The sequence below is a fragment of the Carcharodon carcharias genome, chromosome 30, assembly GCF_017639515.1.
Source record: "Carcharodon carcharias isolate sCarCar2 chromosome 30, sCarCar2.pri, whole genome shotgun sequence".
Classification (NCBI taxonomy): domain Eukaryota; kingdom Metazoa; phylum Chordata; class Chondrichthyes; order Lamniformes; family Lamnidae; genus Carcharodon; species Carcharodon carcharias.
This window is the reverse complement of record NC_054496.1, coordinates 3273934-3294562: the sequence shown is the minus strand read 5'-3', so window position 1 is coordinate 3294562 and position 20629 is coordinate 3273934. Positions and strand designations below refer to the sequence as shown.

The 20629-nt window shown below is 44.2% G+C and overlaps 1 protein-coding gene across 6 annotated transcripts in view; it reads right to left on the bottom strand.

The window, feature by feature from the left end:
• LOC121271345 (transportin-2) overlaps nt 1-20629 on the bottom strand; it is a 46464-nt gene extending 25835 nt beyond the window's left edge. The window contains exons 1-6 of one of the 6 annotated variants that reach the window (XM_041177290.1): nt 20503-20629; nt 5617-5729; nt 3955-4030; nt 3423-3572; nt 308-548; nt 134-215 (exon numbers count right to left, since the gene is read on the bottom strand). In XM_041177290.1, the coding sequence (XP_041033224.1) occupies nt 134-215; nt 308-548; nt 3423-3572; nt 3955-4030; nt 5617-5715 (648 nt within the window). In that variant the 5' untranslated portion in view covers nt 5716-5729; nt 20503-20629. The other 5 variants (XM_041177291.1, XM_041177289.1, XM_041177292.1 and 2 more) reach the window with 5 other exon arrangements.

Sequence of the window (20629 nt, the reverse complement as noted above, 5' to 3'; positions counted from 1 at the left end):
GAGCATATGCACAACCCTAACCAACTTTCCTCACCAGTTCAGGGGTTCCCACTGCTGCACATGTCAGGAATGTACAAATGGCTGACTGGGACAGTGGCAATTAGTCTATTACTCAAATGCTCAAACACCGTACCTCAATGAAGGTGTCGACATTGTCCATCAGTGCCTGGGCCCTGCCAATGATGAATTGATTCACACAAGCGATTGCATGGGACCTGAGAGAGAGGGATACATGTGAATTATGACCCCTGCTGCTCCAGCACATAAACCTTTCACAGCTGAGCAATAGGATTTAATAAATTCTTACCTGATTTTAGGACTACAGTGTTTGAAAAACTGCAGAAACTTGGGAATCATGATGTTGAGAGGTCTATTCAGGGCATCGCTATCCAGCATCTCTGATGAATCCTCACAAATCTTCTGCAAAGCTCCAAAGGCTCCCTCACAGGTGTTGTAATCCTCAGAGTTAAGCAGGTTACAGAGTTGAGGCAGAAGCTCTGGCCAAGCTTGCAGCTCTCCCTTTGAAGCAATGGTGGTGATCAAAATACCTGCAAAAACCCGACCATAAGGTCAGACAAACGCCTGCATTTCAATGGGTCAATGCTACTGACTGCGGTCCCACACACTATAACCTGATGGTGGTGTGGGGTTGGACAGGGTGGGAGTGGGGGCGTTGGACTGTGCACACACTCCAGAAAAGGAAAATACTCACTGACAGATAGGGCTCTGAATCTCAGTACGAATACACAGATCATCAGCATCACATTTTTATTCATCACTTCCAGAGATTGCCAACCACAGCATGCTCCTCCCTCAATACCTTATCACAACACTGAAACCCATGACTTGATCCCAGTTCAAAGACAGCCACTTCTGAAGGACCCCAAAGTCACTGAACCAAAAGAAATACACTTGGATTCCTTGTAGTGGGCAAAGTTCCAAACAAATCACTCAAGGTTAATGATGTAACCAAATCAACACCAAACAGATATACACAAACTTAAATTAAACCCCTTTCTCCTGTAGCCATCTGCTGGGACTCACTCAGGACCCTGTACCTTTCTGCAGCAAATTGCAGCTCTGAAGTTTAAAGATCATGAGCAGATGGGATTTTTGTAACAGGACAAGTGCAATATTTTACTGTTAGTAAAACCTTCCCAAGTGAATTATAGTCCACTAACCAGCTACTGAACTTCAGAGCTGAAGCCGACCCCTCCAGCACTGTCACTTTAATCTGAGGAGCTGACTGCTTAACTGAAGAGACTGTATATGCACCCAGGCACCAGGTGGTGTCTGTAAATCTATTGTCTCATTAAAGGAGGGCAAATTAAAATTATTCTGAACAAATAATGTTCAGAAGATTCACATAGTTGATCAATAATTAACCACAGGAAGAAAGTGCTGGGCAAGATTACAAGAATAAGGAACTGTACTGATAGTTAGCTCAACTTTTGAGTGATATACATTTACTATTAGGAACTCAACTCAGTTCAACTATAAGCATTACTCATTAGTTAGATAGTCAATTTTACTACATTAGCAATGAGGTAAAAGCTCATTTAGTTACACCTTATATAGGTTATTAACTCAGTTCCCATGGCATATAACCAGCATGTCCAACTGAACGCAAATGCCTGTGATGCGCATGGATAATTTAATGTTTGACAGGCTTGATGACAACAGAGCATTCATTATAATAAGACTTCTCTAATTCTTCTAAATCGTATTGCGCAAACTAAGTTGTAGATCTCCATACTGCAGCAATTTGTAATAGGGATTTATTAAATTTAACAGGAGGAAAAACAAATAATGGTATCAGTAATTTATTGAGAGAATGAACTACTTCTCACTTGCTTGCAGGTAAAATTCAAACAAAAATAGTAGAACTTTGGCCTGAAGGATGTTTTTAAACTGCCAGAGCTTTCTAATTTTGACTCAAAAACTGCTAAGTGTTTGCAACAGATGACATGATGCGCATTACAAACTAGATCAGCTTTGCATTAATTATGCAGAAAATGCTACAATATCAGGGTGTTCGTTTTACTTTAATACTGAATTAACCTTAATGAGAAAGCAGTTGTTTCTGCTTGAAATAAATGAGCATTGAAGGGATTATAATTGGCAAGTTTGAAACTGATACTAAAATAAGTAATGGTTTCTGTCGAAGGGTCATGAGGACTCGAAACGTCAACTCTTTTCTTCTCCGCCGATGCTGCCGGACCTGCTGAGTTTTTCCAGGTAATTCTGTTTTTGTTATGGTTACTGCTGTTGGCCAATATAAACCGCTGCCTGTTTTAAAGATGGCTGTTTGAAACAATGGGTCTGCATGAACATGACGTGGGGAGGTGCGAAACTCCTCACAAACACCTGCAGCCTTTAGGGTTTAAAACAAAATTTGGAACAGCTCTGTGATTAAACTGTCTACTGAACACATGAGACTAGAGATAATTCTTGTGTTTCCTAGGTCAGCTTCCCATAACATTCAAGAAGCTTGACACCATCCAGAACAAAGCAGCCTGCTTGATAGGCACCACATCCACAAACATTCACTCCCTCCACCACCAACACACAGTAGCAGCAGTGTGTACCATCTACAAGGTGCACTGCAGGAACTCACCAAGGCTCCTTAGACAGCATCTTCCAAACCCATGGCCACTACCATCTAGAAGGACAAGGGCATCAGATAGATGGGAACACCATCACCTGCAAGTTCCCCTCCAAGTCACTCACCATCCTGACTTGGAAATATATCGCTGTTCCTTCACTGTCACTGGGTCAAAATCCTGGAACTCCCTTCCAAACAGCACTGGGTGTACCTACATCACGCAGACTGCAGCAGTTCAAGGCAGCAGCTCACCACCACCTTCTCAAGGGCCATTAGGAATGGGCAATAAATGCTGGCCCAACCAGCAAAGTCCATATCCCGTGAATGGATTAAAAAAAAGTGCTTCACGGTAAAGTCTCGAATCTAAATTACCATCTAAATTTTAAGAGCAGTCATAACCCTCAAATTCTAATTGTCTAACAAGACAGAAACATTTAATCCTTTTAAACACAATGTCTAGATAAAGTCCCTTTACTAAAGCAGGTTATTTACACAAGCCTTATATGCCCAAGGCTGCAGACCATCACAATTTGAACAGCAGACCAGACAAGAGGAAAAGCCAGGCATACACATACTACATACGATGATCTCTGTAGGGCTGACTCTAAACACAGTAGTACAAATTCACTGAACACTCTGCTTACAAATGGGCAACAGGTAGAACACCAGGGTAGGTCATTAAATGTTTCATTAATCTTGAGGATTTTCTCATTCTGCAATACAGGTCGAGAGGTTGAATAAACAGGACGTTAGGTTAACTGGTGGTTGAATATCAGAGGCCACAATGCAGCTATTAGAGCCTGGTTCATTGAGTTACCTATGGTTGCTCTAATGAGTGGAGAGGCATCGCCAATGTTATTTAAACACTCCTGTTTGATGAAGTCAGCAACACCCTGTGGGAAACTCTGGTAATGAGCCTTGACATTGTTCTTGAGAATGAGACCACTAAGGGACCGTGTCGGTTCATCTGAAAAAAGAGAGAATGTTACACACTAGAATGGTTCCAAATACCACAGCATAACATTCGCCGCTCATCACAGGGCTTTTCCGTAACTGTTTATTAAAAGCAGTGCTAACATATTACATGAGACAGTATATGTAACACAAACAGGCAATTCAGCCCATCCTGGCATTTGTGCTCCATTTGAGTCTATTAAAACACCAATAGGTTGCAATACAGGGAGGGAGCACACTTCACCCTAAGATTTAGCTGCAAGGCAACAATCACCCTGTGTCCTGCCAGAGACTTGGCCACATCTCCTGCGGATGAACCCATGTCCTGCCAGGCATTGAATGAAATGGAAGTGTACAAGTTTTTTTAATGGAACAGATAGCTTAATTAACAGCACCTTCAGATTTCAGTCTGGTTAGTACAAAGATCAGGTAGTTGTTGAAGTCTGGATACTGGTTCAGCTGCTCCAATTTCTGAGAAGTGAAGCTCAGGACAATAAAGCAATGCAGTACAGAAATCCCCCTCACCCTCACATGAACTACAGATGCTATAAGGTAGACTAAACAGAAGTCACACATTAAACTCAGATCATTAATTATTCAGAAAATCATTAGTGGTATGATTTAATTGCCATTACAGAAATGTGGCTACAGGGTGACCAAGATTGGGAACTGAATATTCAAGGGTATTTATCATTTAGGAAGGATAGGTAAAAAGGAGGTGGTGGTGGGGTAGCATTCTTGATAACAGATGAAATCAATACATTAGTAAGAGAGGGTCTTAGATTGAAGGATCAAGGTGTAAAATCAGTTTGGGTAGAGCTAAGAAACAGCAAGGAGCAGCAAACATCGATGGGAGTTGTTTATAGGCCAGCAAACAGTAGTGGTAATGTTAGACACAGTATAAATTAGGAAATTAGAGATGCATGTAATGTGGGTAATACACAACAATAATGGGCAACTTCAACTTACACAGACTGGGTGACCCTAATCAGCACTAATGCTGTGGAGGATGAATTCCTGGATGTGTACAAGATGGGTTTCTGGAGCAGCACATCGAAGAACTATTTTAGTATTATATTAGTATACTATTTTACTATTATATAACGAGAAAGGACTAATTCATAAGCTTGCTGTAAAGGAGCCTTTGGGTAGAGTGGCCACATGATAGAATTTCACATTAAGTTTGAATGCAATATAGTTCATTCTGAAACTAGGGAACTCTGAACAAAGGAAGCTATGAAGGTATGAGGGGCAAGTTGCAACGGCGGATTGGAAAAAATACGCAAAAAGATTTGATGGTAGACAGGCAATGGCTAGTACTTAAAGTACTACATGGTCTACAAAAAATATACACACTTCTCTAAGGCACAACTACCCAATGGGAAAGGTGAATTTACTGTGGCTAACAAAAGTAGTTAAAGACTGCATTAGATCAAAGGAAGTGGCTGATATGCAAGCCTGAGGATTAGGAGCAATTTAGGACCCAGCAAAGGAGGACCAAGAAAAGGAAAAGAGAATATGAATGCAAACTAGCGAGAAACAAAGGCAGGCTTTAAAAACTTTTTTTTTTAAGGTATGTGAAAAGGAAAAGATCATTTAGGACAAATGTGGGCCCATTACAGGTGGACACAGGAGAATTTATAGTGGAGAAACTAAACAATTAATTTGGTATGTCTTCATGGAAGATGAAACAGAAAATCTCCCAGACAAAAAGTTAGCTGGATTGCAGGCTGATAAACCCCCTGGACTAGGTGACCTATATCCCAGTGTGCTGAAGGTGGTGGCTATAGAGATAGTGGATGCATTGGGGGTTATATGTGGGGAACATACTCTTCATGCACACCATATTCACACATCTGTTGGTGAGGAGTATCTGGGTAGCAATGAGCTCAGATCAATGAGTTTGATCACACAAAGAGCCAATAAGAACACTAAAGCAAGAATCAGAGCCTGGCAGAGATGAACAGTCAGGCCAGTCATTGGGATAAAACAATGGAAAGCCAGCATTGTGAACAGATTTCCCTAAAGTGATGCAAATCTTTAAACAGGTAGGATACTTGTTGCACTGCACGCTGTGTTGCTGTGTCTGGCGACTGAGAGTCTTTGAGCAGCTGAAGCACTTGTTGAAGACCCTGCTCATCAGGCTGCCACTCCATCACGAATAACAAATCTGCAACAAAAAGAGGGGTAGCTATTGAGAGGCAGTCACAAACCTGACCGAACCAAAGTGCACCATACTAGCTGGGCACAACCCAGACACCTTGCCAACACCCCCTCACCAAATAGCTTCAGCACCAACACCCCCCCCTCCAAACAGCTTCACCCACCTCTCCTGTCTCTCCAAACGGCTTTACGAACATAGAAATTAGGAGCGGCAGACCACTCGACCCCTCAAGCTTGTTCCGCCATTCAATAAGATCATGGCTGATCTGATTGTAACTTCAACCCCACATTCCTGCCTACCGCGATAACCTTTCAACCCTTTGTTAATCAAGAATCTATCTAGCTCAGTCTTAAAATATTCAAAGACTCTGCTTCCGCTTCATTTTGATGAAGAGTTCCAGACTCAATCCTCAGAAAAAAATTTCTCCTCACCTCTGTCTTAAATGAGCCACCCCTTATTTTTAAAGGGTTTCCCCTTGTTCTAGATTCAGCCATAAGAGGAAACATCCTCTCCACATCCACCCTGTCCATCAGGCCCCTCAAGATCTTAAAGGATTCAATTAAGTCACGTCTTACTCTTCTAAATTCCAGTGGAAATAAGCCTAACCTGTCCAGTCTTTCCTAATAAGACAACCCGTCCATTCCTGGTATTAGTCTAGTAAACCTTCTCTGAACTGCTTCTTTACCTTTTCTGGGAGAAATAACACCCTTACAAAAGGATACTTCACTATCACGAGGATTGGTGCGGCTGGTCTCAATCAAGAGCTCAGCTGACCTAGCTCTCTACAAGCTCCAGACATCTAATCCTCAACAAAGGGTACTTCATCACTCCATTCCAACGAATGATCACCATAAACACCGGGCATAATTTACAGAAAATTCTTCTACCCTCTACCAAGCTCCAGAGGTCCTGCTCACTGGGGGCCTGTGCTAGAAGGTATATGTGAACACCAGATGTGCGCAGGATCTGGGTTCAGTTGAGGCCTCCTCACAATTGGAAAATGCTGAGCAGGAACTTTCGAAGTCACGAATGTACTTGATTGAAGCAGAAATACTCACCTAACAATCACTCAAACTGTAGCACACTACTCAGCAGCTACAGATAACCAATTATTAAATTACAATACGTTCGCTGGCAGGAGATGGGAAAGGTCACAAAGGCAGCAACTGAACCCGGAGATTTAAAATCCAACGCAACTGGCTTTTATAAGGGAGCGGGTGTTTAAATCATGTGATGTAATTCCATTATTCCACTAGCAATTGCAGCTAAGTCCCCATAAAGCCACACAGTAAACAGGCCTGAGGCCAACCAGGATCATTGTTACTCTAACAAATTGGAAACTGGTTCATCATTTTCACACAACCAGCCAATTACATACTTTTTAAAAAGAGGGTTTATAACTTTAACAGAAGATCTGCCAATGGGGGTGGTTTCTGTGAGGTTGAGCAGAAACAGCTTTGTGCAAACATTTTTAACTCAACTGTTATCAGTCTCTCTTTTTATTTATTCATTCATGGGATGTGGGCGTCACTGGCTGGGCCAGCATTTATTGCCCCCCCCTAATTTCCCTCAAGATGGTGGTGGTGAACTGCCTTCTTGAACGGTTACAGTCCATGTTGTGTAAGTACACCCACAGTGCTGTTAGGGAAGGAGTTCCAAGTTTTTGACCCAGCGACAGTGAAGGAACGGTGATATATTTACAAGTCAGGATGGCATGCGGTTTGGAGGAGAACTTCCATGTGTTTGCTGCCCTTGGTGGTACTGCTCATGGGTTTGGAAAGTGCTGCGTAAGGAGCCTTGGCAAGTTGCTGCAGTGCATCTTATAGATGGTACAAACTGCTGTCACTGTGTGTTGGTGGTGGTGGTGGAGGGATTGAATGTTTGTGGGAGAGTGTGAATGTTTGTGGTAGGGGTGTCAGGCAAGCAGGCTGCTTTGTCCTGGATGGTGTTGAGCTTCTTGAGTGTTGTTGGAGCTGCCTCATCTAGGCAAGTGGAGAGTATTCCATCACACTCCTAACTTCTGCCTTGTAGATGGTGGACAGGCTTTGGGGAGTCAGCTGGTGCGTTACTCACCACTGGATTGCCAGCCTTTGACCTGCTCTTGTAGCCACAGTATTTATATGGCTAGTTCAGTTTATGGTCAATGGTAACCTGCAGGATGTTGATAGTGGGGGATTCAGCAATGATAATGCCATTGAATGTCAAGGGATGACGGTCAGATTCTCTCTTGTTGGAGTCATTAACTGGCACTTGTGTGGCGCAAATGTTACTTGCTACTTGTCAGCCCAAGCCTGGATATTGTTCATGTCTTGCTGCATTTGGACATGGACTGCTTCAGTATCTGAGGAGTCGCAAATGGTGCTGAACATTATGCAGTCATCAGCGATCATCCCCACTTCCGACCTTATGATGGAAGGAAGGTCATTGATGAAGCAGTTGAAGATGGCTGGGCCTAGGACACTGTCCTGAGGAACTCCTGCAGTGATGCCCTGGTACTGAGATGATTGGCACAATCAGGGATCCCCAGTGGGTATCCTACAAACCAGATGTTTCAGTCACTCAGCCCCAGAGCAGACAGATGAGACTGATGAGGCACACATCTCAGCAGCTTCCTCAGAGCAGTCACCACTCAACATCCAAACAGTGAAAGGTTCAAAGCAAGAGCCTTGGCAATGACGGCTACTGGATATGAGATCCAAGTTCTCACAGGCGGATCCTGAACTGGATGTCACACCCCACCAACTCCCCAAGTTCAATGCATCCCATCTGCAGCTACATATTCCCCCCCAACTACAAACACTCCCTTTGCAACCCCCTCCCCGCCTACACCCCTCTCACCCCCTCCCCAGCTACACCGCCCCCCACCCCATCCCATCGACGCCTACACGCTGGCTGCGCCCACCCCTCAAACATCGCCCCCCCCCCCCCCCCCCTCCCTGAACCATCCCGGCTACAAACACCCCCCTCCCTCCCTCCGAACAAACTCCCACCTTTACCGGGTCCAATCCCCGTCTCTCCCACCACAATGTCCGAGCGGCCTGGGCGACAGCCCAGCCCTGGACTCCCCTAGCGATCAACGCGGCTCTGAGCTTCCCGGGCCGGGGGAATCGAGCGGACGGGAGGGGCTGCGAGGCCCGAGGCCTACTCACGGTCTGCGTGTGCGCGGCCGGCAGCGGAGTCAAGGCCGCGGGCTCGGCTGAAAGCGGAAGCTCCCCATCGGGCGCTCTCCCCGCCCCCCACCCCGAGGCCCCGAGCGCGCTCTCCTCCCTCCCCCCGCCCCGCTTTCCCCCGCTCACATTCTCTCTATCACCCTCTCTCTCTCTCACATTCTCTCTATCACCCTCTCTCTCTCACATTCTCTCTATCACCCTCTCTCTCTCACATTCTCTCTATCACCCGCTCTCTCTCTCACATTCTCTCTATCACCCGCTCTCTCTCTCACATTCTCTCTATCACCCTCTCTCTCACATTCTCTCTATCACCCTCTCTCTCACATTCTCTCTATCACCCTCTCTCTCTCACATTCTCTCTATCACCCTCTCTCTCACATTCTCTCTATCACCCTCTCTCTCTCACATTCTCTCTATCACCCGCTCTCTCTCTCACATTCTCTCTATCACCCGCTCTCTCTCTCACATTCTCTCTATCACCCTCTCTCTCTCACATTCTCTCTATCACCCTCTCTCTCTCTCACATTCTCTCTATTTTTCACCCTCTCTCTCTCACATTCTCTCTATCACCCTCTCTCTCTCACATTCTCTCTATTTTTCACCCTCTCTCTCTCACATTCTCTCTATCACCCTCTCTCTCACATTCTCTCTATTTTTCACCCTCTCTCTCTCTCACATTCTCTCTATCACCCTCTCTCTCACATTCTCTCTATTTTTCACCCTCTCTCTCTCACATTCTCTCTATCACCCTCTCTCTCTCTCACATTCTCTCTATTTTTCACCCTCTCTCTCTCTCACATTCTCTCTATCACCCTCTCTCTCTCACATTCTCTCTATTTTTCACCCTCTCTCTCTCACATTCTCTCTATTTTTCACCCTCTCTCTCTCACCCTCTCCCTCTCACATGCTCTCTATTTTTCACCCTCTCTCACATGCTCTATTTTTCACCCCCTCTCTCTCACATTCTCTCTATTTTTCACCCCCTCTCTCTCACATTCTCTCTATTTTTCACCCTCTCTCTCTCACATTCTCTCTATTTTTCACCCTCTCTCTCTCACATTCTCTCTATTTTTCACCCTCTCTCTCACATTCTCTCTATTTTTCACCCTCTCTCTCACATTCTCTCTTTTTCACCCTCTCTCTCACATTCTCTCTCTCTCACATTCTCTCTATCACCCTCTCTCTCTCACATTCTCTCTATCACCCTCTCTCTCTCACATTCTCTCTATTTTTCACCCTCTCTCACATTCTCTCTATCACCCTCTCTCTCTCTCACATTCTCTCTATTTTTCACCCTCTCTCTCTCTCACATTCTATCACCCTCTCTCTCACATTTTCTCTATTTTTCACCCTCTCCCTCTCACATGCTCTCTATTTTTCACCCTCTCCCTCTCACATGCTCTCTATTTTTCACCCTCTCTCTCTCACATTCTCTCTATTTTTCACCCTCTCTCTCTCACATTCTCTCTATTTTTCACCCTCTCTCTCTCACATTCTCTCTATTTTTCACCCTCTCTCTCACATTCTCTCTATTTTTCACCCTCTCTCTCTCACATTCTCTCTTTTTCACCCTCTCTCTCTCACATTCTCTCTATCACCCTCTCTCTCTCACATTCTCTCTATTTTTCACCCTCTCTCTCTCACATTCTATCACCCTCTCTCTCTCACATTTTCTCTATTTTTCACCCTCTCCCTCTCACATGCTCTCTATTTTTCACCCTCTCTCTCTCACATTCTCTCTATTTTTCACCCTCTCTCTCTCACATTCTCTCTATTTTTCACCCTCTCTCTCTCACATTCTATCACCCTCTCTCTCTCTCACATTCTCTATTTTTCACCCTCTCCCTCTCACATGCTCTCTATTTTTCACCCTCTCTCTCTCACATTCTCTCTATTTTTCACCCTCTCTCTCTCACATTCTCTCTATTTTTCACCCTCTCTCTCACATTCTCTCTATTTTTCACCCTCTCTCTCACATTCTCTCTATTTTTCACCCTCTCTCTCACATTCTCTCTATTTTTCACCCTCTCTCTCTCACATTCTCTCTTTTTCACCCTCTCTCTCTCACATTCTCTCTATCACCCTCTCTCTCTCTCACATTCTCTCTATTTTTCACCCTCTCTCTCTCTCACATTTTCTCTATTTTTCACCCTCTCCCTCTCACATGCTCTCTATTTTTCACCCTCTCCCTCTCACATGCTCTCTATTTTTCACCCTCTCCCTCTCACATGCTCTCTATTTTTCACCCTCTCCCTCTCACATGCTCTCTATTTTTCACCCTCTCCCTCTCACATGCTCTCTATTTTTCACCCTCTCCCTCTCACATGCTCTCTATTTTTCACCCTCTCCCTCTCACATGCTCTCTATTTTTCACCCTCTCCCTCTCACATGCTCTCTATTTTTCACCCTCTCCCTCTCACATGCTCTCTATTTTTCACCCTCTCCCTCTCACATGCTCTCTATTTTTCACCCTCTCCCTCTCACATGCTCTCTATTTTTCACCCTCTCCCTCTCACATGCTCTCTATTTTTCACCCTCTCCCTCTCACATGCTCTCTATTTTTCACCCTCTCCCTCTCACATGCTCTCTATTTTTCACCCTCTCCCTCTCACATGCTCTCTATTTTTCACCCTCTCCCTCTCACATGCTCTCTATTTTTCACCCTCTCTCTCTCACATTCTCTCTATTTTTCACCCTCTCTCTCACATTCTCTCTATTTTTCACCCTCTCTCTCACATTCTCTCTATTTTTCACCCTCTCTCTCTCACATTCTCTCTTTTTCACCCTCTCTCTCTCACATTCTCTCTATTTTTCACCCTCTCTCACATTCTCTCTATCACCCTCTCTCTCTCTCACATTCTCTCTATTTTTCACCCTCTCTCTCTCTCACATTCTCTCTATCACCCTCTCCCTCTCACATGCTCTCTATTTTTCACCCTCTCCCTCTCACATGCTCTCTATTTTTCACCCTCTCCCTCTCACATGCTCTCTATTTTTCACCCTCTCCCTCTCACATGCTCTCTATTTTTCACCCTCTCCCTCTCACATGCTCTCTATTTTTCACCCTCTCCCTCTCACATGCTCTATTTTTCACCCTCTCCCTCTCACATGCTCTCTATTTTTCACCCTCTCCCTCTCACATGCTCTCTATTTTTCACCCTCTCCCTCTCACATGCTCTCTATTTTTCACCCTCTCCCTCTCACATGCTCTCTATTTTTCACCCTCTCCCTCTCACATGCTCTCTATTTTTCACCCTCTCCCTCTCACATGCTCTCTATTTTTCACCCTCTCCCTCTCACATGCTCTCTATTTTTCACCCTCTCCCTCTCACATGCTCTCTATTTTTCACCCTCTCCCTCTCACATTCTCTCTATTTTTCACCCTCTCCCTCTCACATGCTCTCTATTTTTCACCCTCTCTCACATTCTCTCTATTTTTCACCCTCTCTCTCTCACATTCTCTCTATTTTTCACCCTCTCTCTCTCACATTCTCTCTATTTTTCACCCTCTCTCTCACATTCTCTCTATTTTTCACCCTCTCTCTCACATTCTCTCTATTTTTCACCCTCTCTCTCACATTCTCTCTATTTTTCACCCTCTCTCTCTCACATTCTCTCTATTTTTCACCCTCTCTCTCTCACATTCTCTCTATTTTTCACCCTCTCTCACATTCTCTCTATCACCCTCTCTCTCTCTCACATTCTCTATTTTTCACCCTCTCTCTCTCTCACATTCTCTCTATCACCCTCTCCCTCTCACATGCTCTCTATTTTTCACCCTCTCCCTCTCACATGCTCTCTATTTTTCACCCTCTCCCTCTCACATGCTCTCTATTTTTCACCCTCTCCCTCTCACATGCTCTCTATTTTTCACCCTCTCCCTCTCACATGCTCTCTATTTTTCACCCTCTCCCTCTCACATGCTCTCTATTTTTCACCCTCTCTCTCTCACATTCTCTCTATTTTTCACCCTCTCTCTCTCACATTCTCTCTATTTTTCACTCTCAGCCTCTCTCACAGTCTCTCAGCCTCTCTCACAGTCTCTCAGCCTCTCTCTCACAGTCTCTCAGCCTCTCTCTCACAGTCTCTCAGCCTCTCTCTCACAGTCTCTCAGCCTCTCTCTCACAGTCTCTCAGCCTCTCTCTCACAGTCTCTCAGCCTCTCTCTCACAGTCTCTCAGCCTCTCTCTCACAGTCTCTCAGCCTCTCTCTCACATTCTCTCTATTTTTCAGCCTCTCTCTCACATTCTCTCTATTTTTCAGCCTCTCACATTCTCTCTATTTTTCAGCCACTCACAATCTATTTTTCACCCACTCACAATCTATTTTTCACCCACTCACAATCTATTTTTCACCCACTCACAATCTATTTTTCACCCACTCCCTCTCACACGTTCTGTTTTGCCCCCTCTCCCACGTTCTGTTTTGCACCCTCTCCCACGTTCTGTTTTGCACCCTCTCCCACGTTCTGTTTTGCACCCTCTCCCACGTTCTGTTTTGCACCCTCTCCCACGTTCTGTTTTGCACCCTCTCCCACGTTCTGTTTTGCACCCTCTCCCACGTTCTGTTTTGCACCCTCTCCCACGTTCTGTTTTGCACCCTCTCCCTCTCCCACGTTCTGTTTTGCACCCTCTCCCTCTCCCACGTTCTGTTTTGCACCCTCTCCCTCTCCCACGTTCTGTTTTGCACCCTCTCCCACATTCTGTTTTGCACCCACTCCCTCACACACACGTTCTGTTTTGCACCCACTCTCTCACACATTCGCTCTATTTTGCACCCACACTCTCACACATTCGCTCTATTTTGCACCCACACTCACACATTCGCTCTATTTTGCACCCACACTCACACATTCGCTCTATTTTGCACCCACACTCACACATTCTCTCTATTTTGCACCCACTCCCTCACACATTCTCTCTATTTTGCACCCACTCCCTCACACATTCTCTCTATTTTGCACCCACTCCCTCACACATTCTCTCTATTTTGCACCCACTCCCTCACACATTCTCTCTATTTTGCACCCACTCCCTCACACATTCTCTCTATTTTGCACCCACACTCTCACACATTCTCTCTATTTTGCACCCACACTCTCACACATTCGCTCTATTTTGCACCCACTCCCTCACACATTCGCTCTATTTTGCACCCACTCCCTCACACATTCGCTCTATTTTGCACCCACTCCCTCACACATTCGCTCTATTTTGCACCCACTCCCTCACACATTCGCTCTATTTTGCACCCACTCCCTCACACATTCGCTCTATTTTGCACCCACACTCTCACACATTCGCTCTATTTTGCACCCACTCCCTCACACATTCGCTCTATTTTGCACCCACTCCCTCACACATTCGCTCTATTTTGCACCCACTCCCTCACACATTCGCTCTATTTTGCACCCACTCCCTCACACATTCTCTCTATTTTGCACCCACTCCCTCACACATTCTCTCTATTTTGCACCCACTCCCTCACACATTCTCTCTATTTTGCACCCACTCCCTCACACATTCTCTCTATTTTGCACCCACTCCCTCACACATTCTCTCTATTTTGCACCCACTCCCTCACACATTCTCTCTATTTTGCACCCACACTCTCACACATTCTCTCTATTTTGCACCCACACTCTCACACATTCGCTCTATTTTGCACCCACTCCCTCACACATTCGCTCTATTTTGCACCCACTCCCTCACACATTCGCTCTATTTTGCACCCACACTCTCACACATTCGCTCTATTTTGCACCCACTCCCTCACACATTCGCTCTATTTTGCACCCACTCCCTCACACATTCGCTCTATTTTGCACCCACTCCCTCACACATTCGCTCTATTTTTCACCCTCTCTCACATTCTCTCCATTTTTCCCCCCTCTCTCACATTCTCTCCATTTTTCCCCCTCTCTCACATTCTCTCCATTTTTCCCTTTCTCTCTCACATTCTCTCCATTTTTCCCTCTATTTTTCACCCTCCCTCTATTTTTCACCCTCCCTCTATTTTTCACCCTCCCTCTATTTTTCACCCTCCCTCTATTTTTCACCCTCCCTCTATTCTTCACCCTCCCTCTATTCTTCACCCTCCCTCAATTCTTCACCCTCCCTCTATTCTTCACCCTCCCTCTATTCTTCACCCCCCCTCTATTCTTCACCCCCCCTCTATTCTTCACCCCCCCTCTATTCTTCACCCTCCCTCTATTTTTCACCCTCCCTCTATTTTTCACCCTCCCTCTATTTTTCACCCTCCCTCTATTTTTCACCCTCCCTCTATTTTTCACCCTCCCTCTATTTTTCACCCTCCCTCTATTTTTCACCCTCCCTCTATTTTTCACCCTCCCTCTATTTTTCACCCTCCCTCTATTTTTCACCCTCCCTCTATTTTTCACCCTCCCTCTATTTTTCACCCTCCCTCTATTTTTCACCCTCCCTCTATTTTTCACCCTCCCTCTATTTTTCACCCTCCCTCTATTTTTCACCCTCCCTCTATTTTTCACCCTCCCTCTATTTTTCACCCTCCCTCTATTTTTCACCCTCCCTCTATTTTTCACCCTCCCTCTATTTTTCACCCTCCCTCTATTTTTCACCCTCCCTCTATTTTTCACCCTCCCTCTATTTTTCACCCTCCCTCTATTTTTCACCCTCCCTCTATTTTTCACCCTCCCTCTATTTTTCACCCTCCCTCTATTTTTCACCCTCCCTCTATTTTTCACCCTCCCTCTATTTTCACCCTCCCTCTATTTTTCACCCTCCCTCTATTTTTCACCCTCCCTCTATTTTTCACCCTCCCTCTATTTTTCACCCTCCCTCTATTTTTCACCCTCCCTCTATTTTTCACCCTCCCTCTATTTTTCACCCTCCCTCTATTTTTCACCCTCCCTCTATTTTTCACCCTCCCTCTATTTTTCACCCTCCCTCTATTTTTCACCCTCCCTCTATTTTTCACCCTCCCTCTATTTTTCACCCTCCCTCTATTTTTCACCCTCCCTCTATTTTTCACCCTCCCTCTATTTTTCACCCTCCCTCTATTTTTCACCCTCTCTCTCACATTCCCTCTATTTTTCACCCTCTCTCTCACATTCCCTCTATTTTTCACCCTCTCTCACATTCCCTCTATTTTTCACCCTCCCTCTATTTTTCACCCTCCCACTATTTTTCACCCTCCCTCTATTTTTCACCCTCCCTCTATTTTTCACCCTCCCTCTATTTTTCACCCTCCCTCTATTTTTCACCCTCCCTCTATTTTTCACCCTCCCTCTATTTTTCACCCTCCCTCTCACATTCCCTCTATTTTTCACCCTCTCTCTCACATTCCCTCTATTTTTCACCCTCTCTCTCACATTCCCTCTATTTTTCACCCTCTCTCTCACATTCCCTCTATTTTTCACCCTCTCTCTCACATTCCCTCTATTTTTCACCCTCTCACATTCCCTCTATTTTTCACCCTCTCTCACATTCCCTCTATTTTTCACCCTCTCTCTCACATTCTCTCTATTTTTCACCCTCTCTCTCACATTCTCTCTATTTTTCACCCTCTCTCTTTCTCACACATTCTCTCTATTTTTCACCCTCTCTCCCACATTCCCTCTATTTTTCACCCTCTCTCTCACATTCTCTCTATTTTTCACCCTCTCTCTCACATTCTCTCTATTTTTCACCCTCTCTCACATTCTCTCTATTTTTCACCCTCTCTCTTTCTCACACATTCTCTCCATTTTTCACCCTCTCTCTTTCTCACACATTCTCTCCATTTTTCACCCTCTCTCTCACATTCTCTCCATTTTTCACCCTCTCTCTCACATTCTCTCCATTTTTCACCCTCTCTCTCACATTCTCTCCATTTTTCACCCTCTCTCTCACATTCTCTCCATTTTTCACCCTCTCTCTCACATTCTCTCTATTTTCACCCTCTCTCTCACATTCTCTCTATTTTTCACCCTCTCTCTTTCTCACACATTCTCTCTATTTTTCACCCTCTCTCCCACATTCCCTCTATTTTTCACCCTCTCTCTCACATTCTCTCTATTTTTCACCCTCTCTCTCACATTCTCTCTATTTTTCACCCTCTCTCTCACATTCTCTCTATTTTTCACCCTCTCTCTCACATTCTCTCTATTTTTCACCCTCTCTCACATTCTCTCCATTTTTCACCCTCTCTCTTTCTCACACATTCTCTCCATTTTTCACCCTCTCTCTTTCTCACACATTCTCTCCATTTTTCACCCTCTCTCTCACATTCTCTCCATTTTTCACCCTCTCTCTCACATTCTCTCTATTTTTCACCCTCTCTCTCACATTCTCTCTATTTTTCACCCTCTCTCTCACATTCTCTCTATTTTTCACCCTCTCTCTCACATTCTCTCCATTTTTCACCCTCTCTCTCACATTCTCTCCATTTTTCACCCTCTCTCTCACATTCTCTCTATTTTTCACCCTCTCTCTCACATTCTCTCTATTTTTCACCCTCTCTCTTTCTCTCACATTCTCTCTATTTTTCACCCTCTCTCTTTCTCTCACATTCTCTCTATTTTTCACCCTCTCTCTCACATTCTCTCCATTTTTCACCCTCTCTCTCACATTCTCTCCATTTTTCACCCTCTCTCTCTCACATTCTCTCTATTTTTCACCCTCTCTCTCACATTCTCTCTATTTTTCACCCTCTCTTTCTCTCACATTCTCTCTATTTTTCACCCTCTCTCTTTCTCTCACATTCTCTCTATTTTTCACCCTCTCTCTTTCTCTCACATTCTCTCTATTTTTCACCCTCTCTCACATTCTCTCTATCACCCTCTCTCTCACATTCTCTCTATTTTTCACCCTCTCTCTCACATTCTCTCTATTTTTCACCCTCTCTCTCACATTCTCTCTATTTTTCACCCTCTCTCTCACATTCTCTCTATTTTTCACCCTCTCTCTCACATTCTCTCTATTTTTCACCCTCTCTCTCACATTCTCTCTATTTTTCACCCTCTCTCTCACATTCTCTCTATTTTTCACCCTCTCTCTCACATTCTCTCTATTTTTCACCCTCTCTCTCACATTCTCTCTATTTTTCACCCTCTCTCTCACATTCTCTCCATTTTTCACCCTCTCTCTCACATTCTCTCCATTTTTCACCCTCTCTCTCACATTCTCTCTATTTTTCACCCTCTCTCTCTCACATTCTCTCTATTTTTCACCCTCTCTCTCTCACATTCTCTCTATTTTTCACCCTCTCTCTTTCTCTCACATTCTCTCTATTTTTCACCCTCTCTCTTTCTCTCACATTCTCTCTATTTTTCACCCTCTCTCTTTCTCTCACATTCTCTCTATTTTTCACCCTCTCTCTTTCTCTCACATTCTCTCTATTTTTCACCCTCTCTCTCACATTCTCTCTATTTTTCACCCTCTCTCTCACATTCTCTCTATTTTTCACCCTCTCTCTCACATTCTCTCTATTTTTCACCCTCTCTCTCACATTCTCTCTATTTTTCACCCTCTCTCTTTCTCTCACATTCTCTCTATTTTTCACCCTCTCTCTCACATTCTCTCTATTTTTCACCCTCTCTCTTTCTCTCACATTCTCTCTATTTTTCACCCTCTCTCTTTCTCTCACATTCTCTCTATTTTTCACCCTCTCTCTTTCTCTCACATTCTCTCTATTTTTCACCCTCTCTCTTTCTCTCACATTCTCTCTATTTTTCACCCTCTCTCTTTCTCTCACATTCTCTCTATTTTTCACCCTCTCTCTTTCTCTCACATTCTCTCTATTTTTCACCCTCTCTCTTTCTCTCACATTCTCTCTATTTTTCACCCTCTCTCTTTCTCTCACATTCTCTCTATTTTTCACCCTCTCTCTTTCTCTCACATTCTCTCTATTTTTCACCCTCTCTCTTTCTCTCACATTCTCTCTATTTTTCACCCTCTCTCTTTCTCTCACATTCTCTCTATTTTTCACCCTCTCTCTTTCTCTCACATTCTCTCCATTTTTCACCCTCTCTCTCACATTCTCTCCATTTTTCACCCTCTCTCTCACATTCTCTCTATTTTTCACCCTCTCTCTCACATTCTCTCTATTTTTCACCCTCTCTCTCACATTCTCTCCATTTTTCACCCTCTCTCTTTCTCTCACATTCTCTCTATTTTTCACCCTCTCTCTCACACATTCTCTCTATTTTTCACCCTCTCTCTCACATTCTCTCCATTTTTCACCCTCTCTCTTTCTCTCACATTCTCTCTATTTTTCACCCTCTCTCTCTCACATTCTCTCTATTTTTCACCCTCTCTCTTTCTCTCACATTCTCTCTATTTTTCACCCTCTCTCACATTCTCTCCATTTTTCACCCTCTCTCTTTCTCTCACATTCTCTCTATTTTTCACCCTCTCTCTCTCACATTCTATTTTTCACCCTCTCTCTTTCTCTCACATTCTCTCTATTTTTCACCCTCTCTCTCTCACATTCTCTCTATTTTTCACCCTCTCTCTTTCTCTCACATTCTCTCTATTTTTCACCCTCTCTCACATTCTCTCCATTTTTCACCCTCTCTCTCTCACATTCTATTTTTCACCCTCTCTCTTTCTCTCACATTCTCTCTATTTTTCACCCTCTCTCTCTCACATTCTATTTTTCACCCTCTCTCTTTCTCTCACATTCTCTCTATTTTTCACCCTCTCTCTCTCACATTCTCTCCATTTTTCACCCTCTCTCTCTCACATTCTATTTTTCACCCTCTCTCTTTCTCTCACATTCTCTCTATTTTTCACCCTCTCTCTCTCACATTCTCTCCATTTTTCACCCTCTCTCTTTCTCACACATTCTCTCTATTTTTCACCCTCTCTCACATTCTCTCCATTTTTCACCCTCTCTCTCTCACATTCTCTCCATTTTTCACCCTCTCTCTCTCACATTCTATTTTTCACCCTCTCTCTTTCTCTCACATTCTCTCTATTTTTCACCCTCTCTCTCTCACATTCTCTCCATTTTTCACCCTCTCTCTCTCACATTCTATTTTTCACCCTCTCTCTTTCTCTCACATTCTCTCTATTTTTCACCCTCTCTCTCTCACATTCTCTCCATTTTTCACCCTCTCTCTTTCTCTCACATTCTCTCTATTTTTCACCCTCTCTCTCTCACATTCTCTCCATTTTTCACCCTCTCTCTTTCTCACACATTCTCTCTATTTTTCACCCTCTCTCACATTCTCTCCATTTTTCACCCTCTCTCTCTCACATTCTATTTTTCACCCTCTCTCTTTCTCTCACATTCTCTCTATTTTTCACCCTCTCTCTCTCACATTCTCTCCATTTTTCACCCTCTCTCTCTCACATTGTATTTTTCACCCTCTCTCTTTCTCTCACATTCTCTCCATTTTTCACCCTCTCTCTCACATTCTCTCCATTTTTCACCCTCTCTCTTTCTCACACATTCTCTCTATTTTTCACCCTCTCTCTCTCACATTCTCTCTATTTTTCACCCTCTCTCACATTCTCTCTATTTTTCACCCTCTCTCTCTCACACACACACACACACACATTCTCTCTATTTTTACCTCTGTCATACACACACACACGTTCTCTCTATTCTTTATTATTCTCTCTCACATTCTCTCTATTTTTTTACCTCTTTTTTTCTCTCTCTCTCTCGCGCCGCTCCCCCGGCCCCGGGTTTAAATTCTCTCCGGCCAATCCGAGCCGCCGGCTCGCCCCACGTGACCGGGACCCGCTCTTACCCAGCAGGCCCCGCTCTG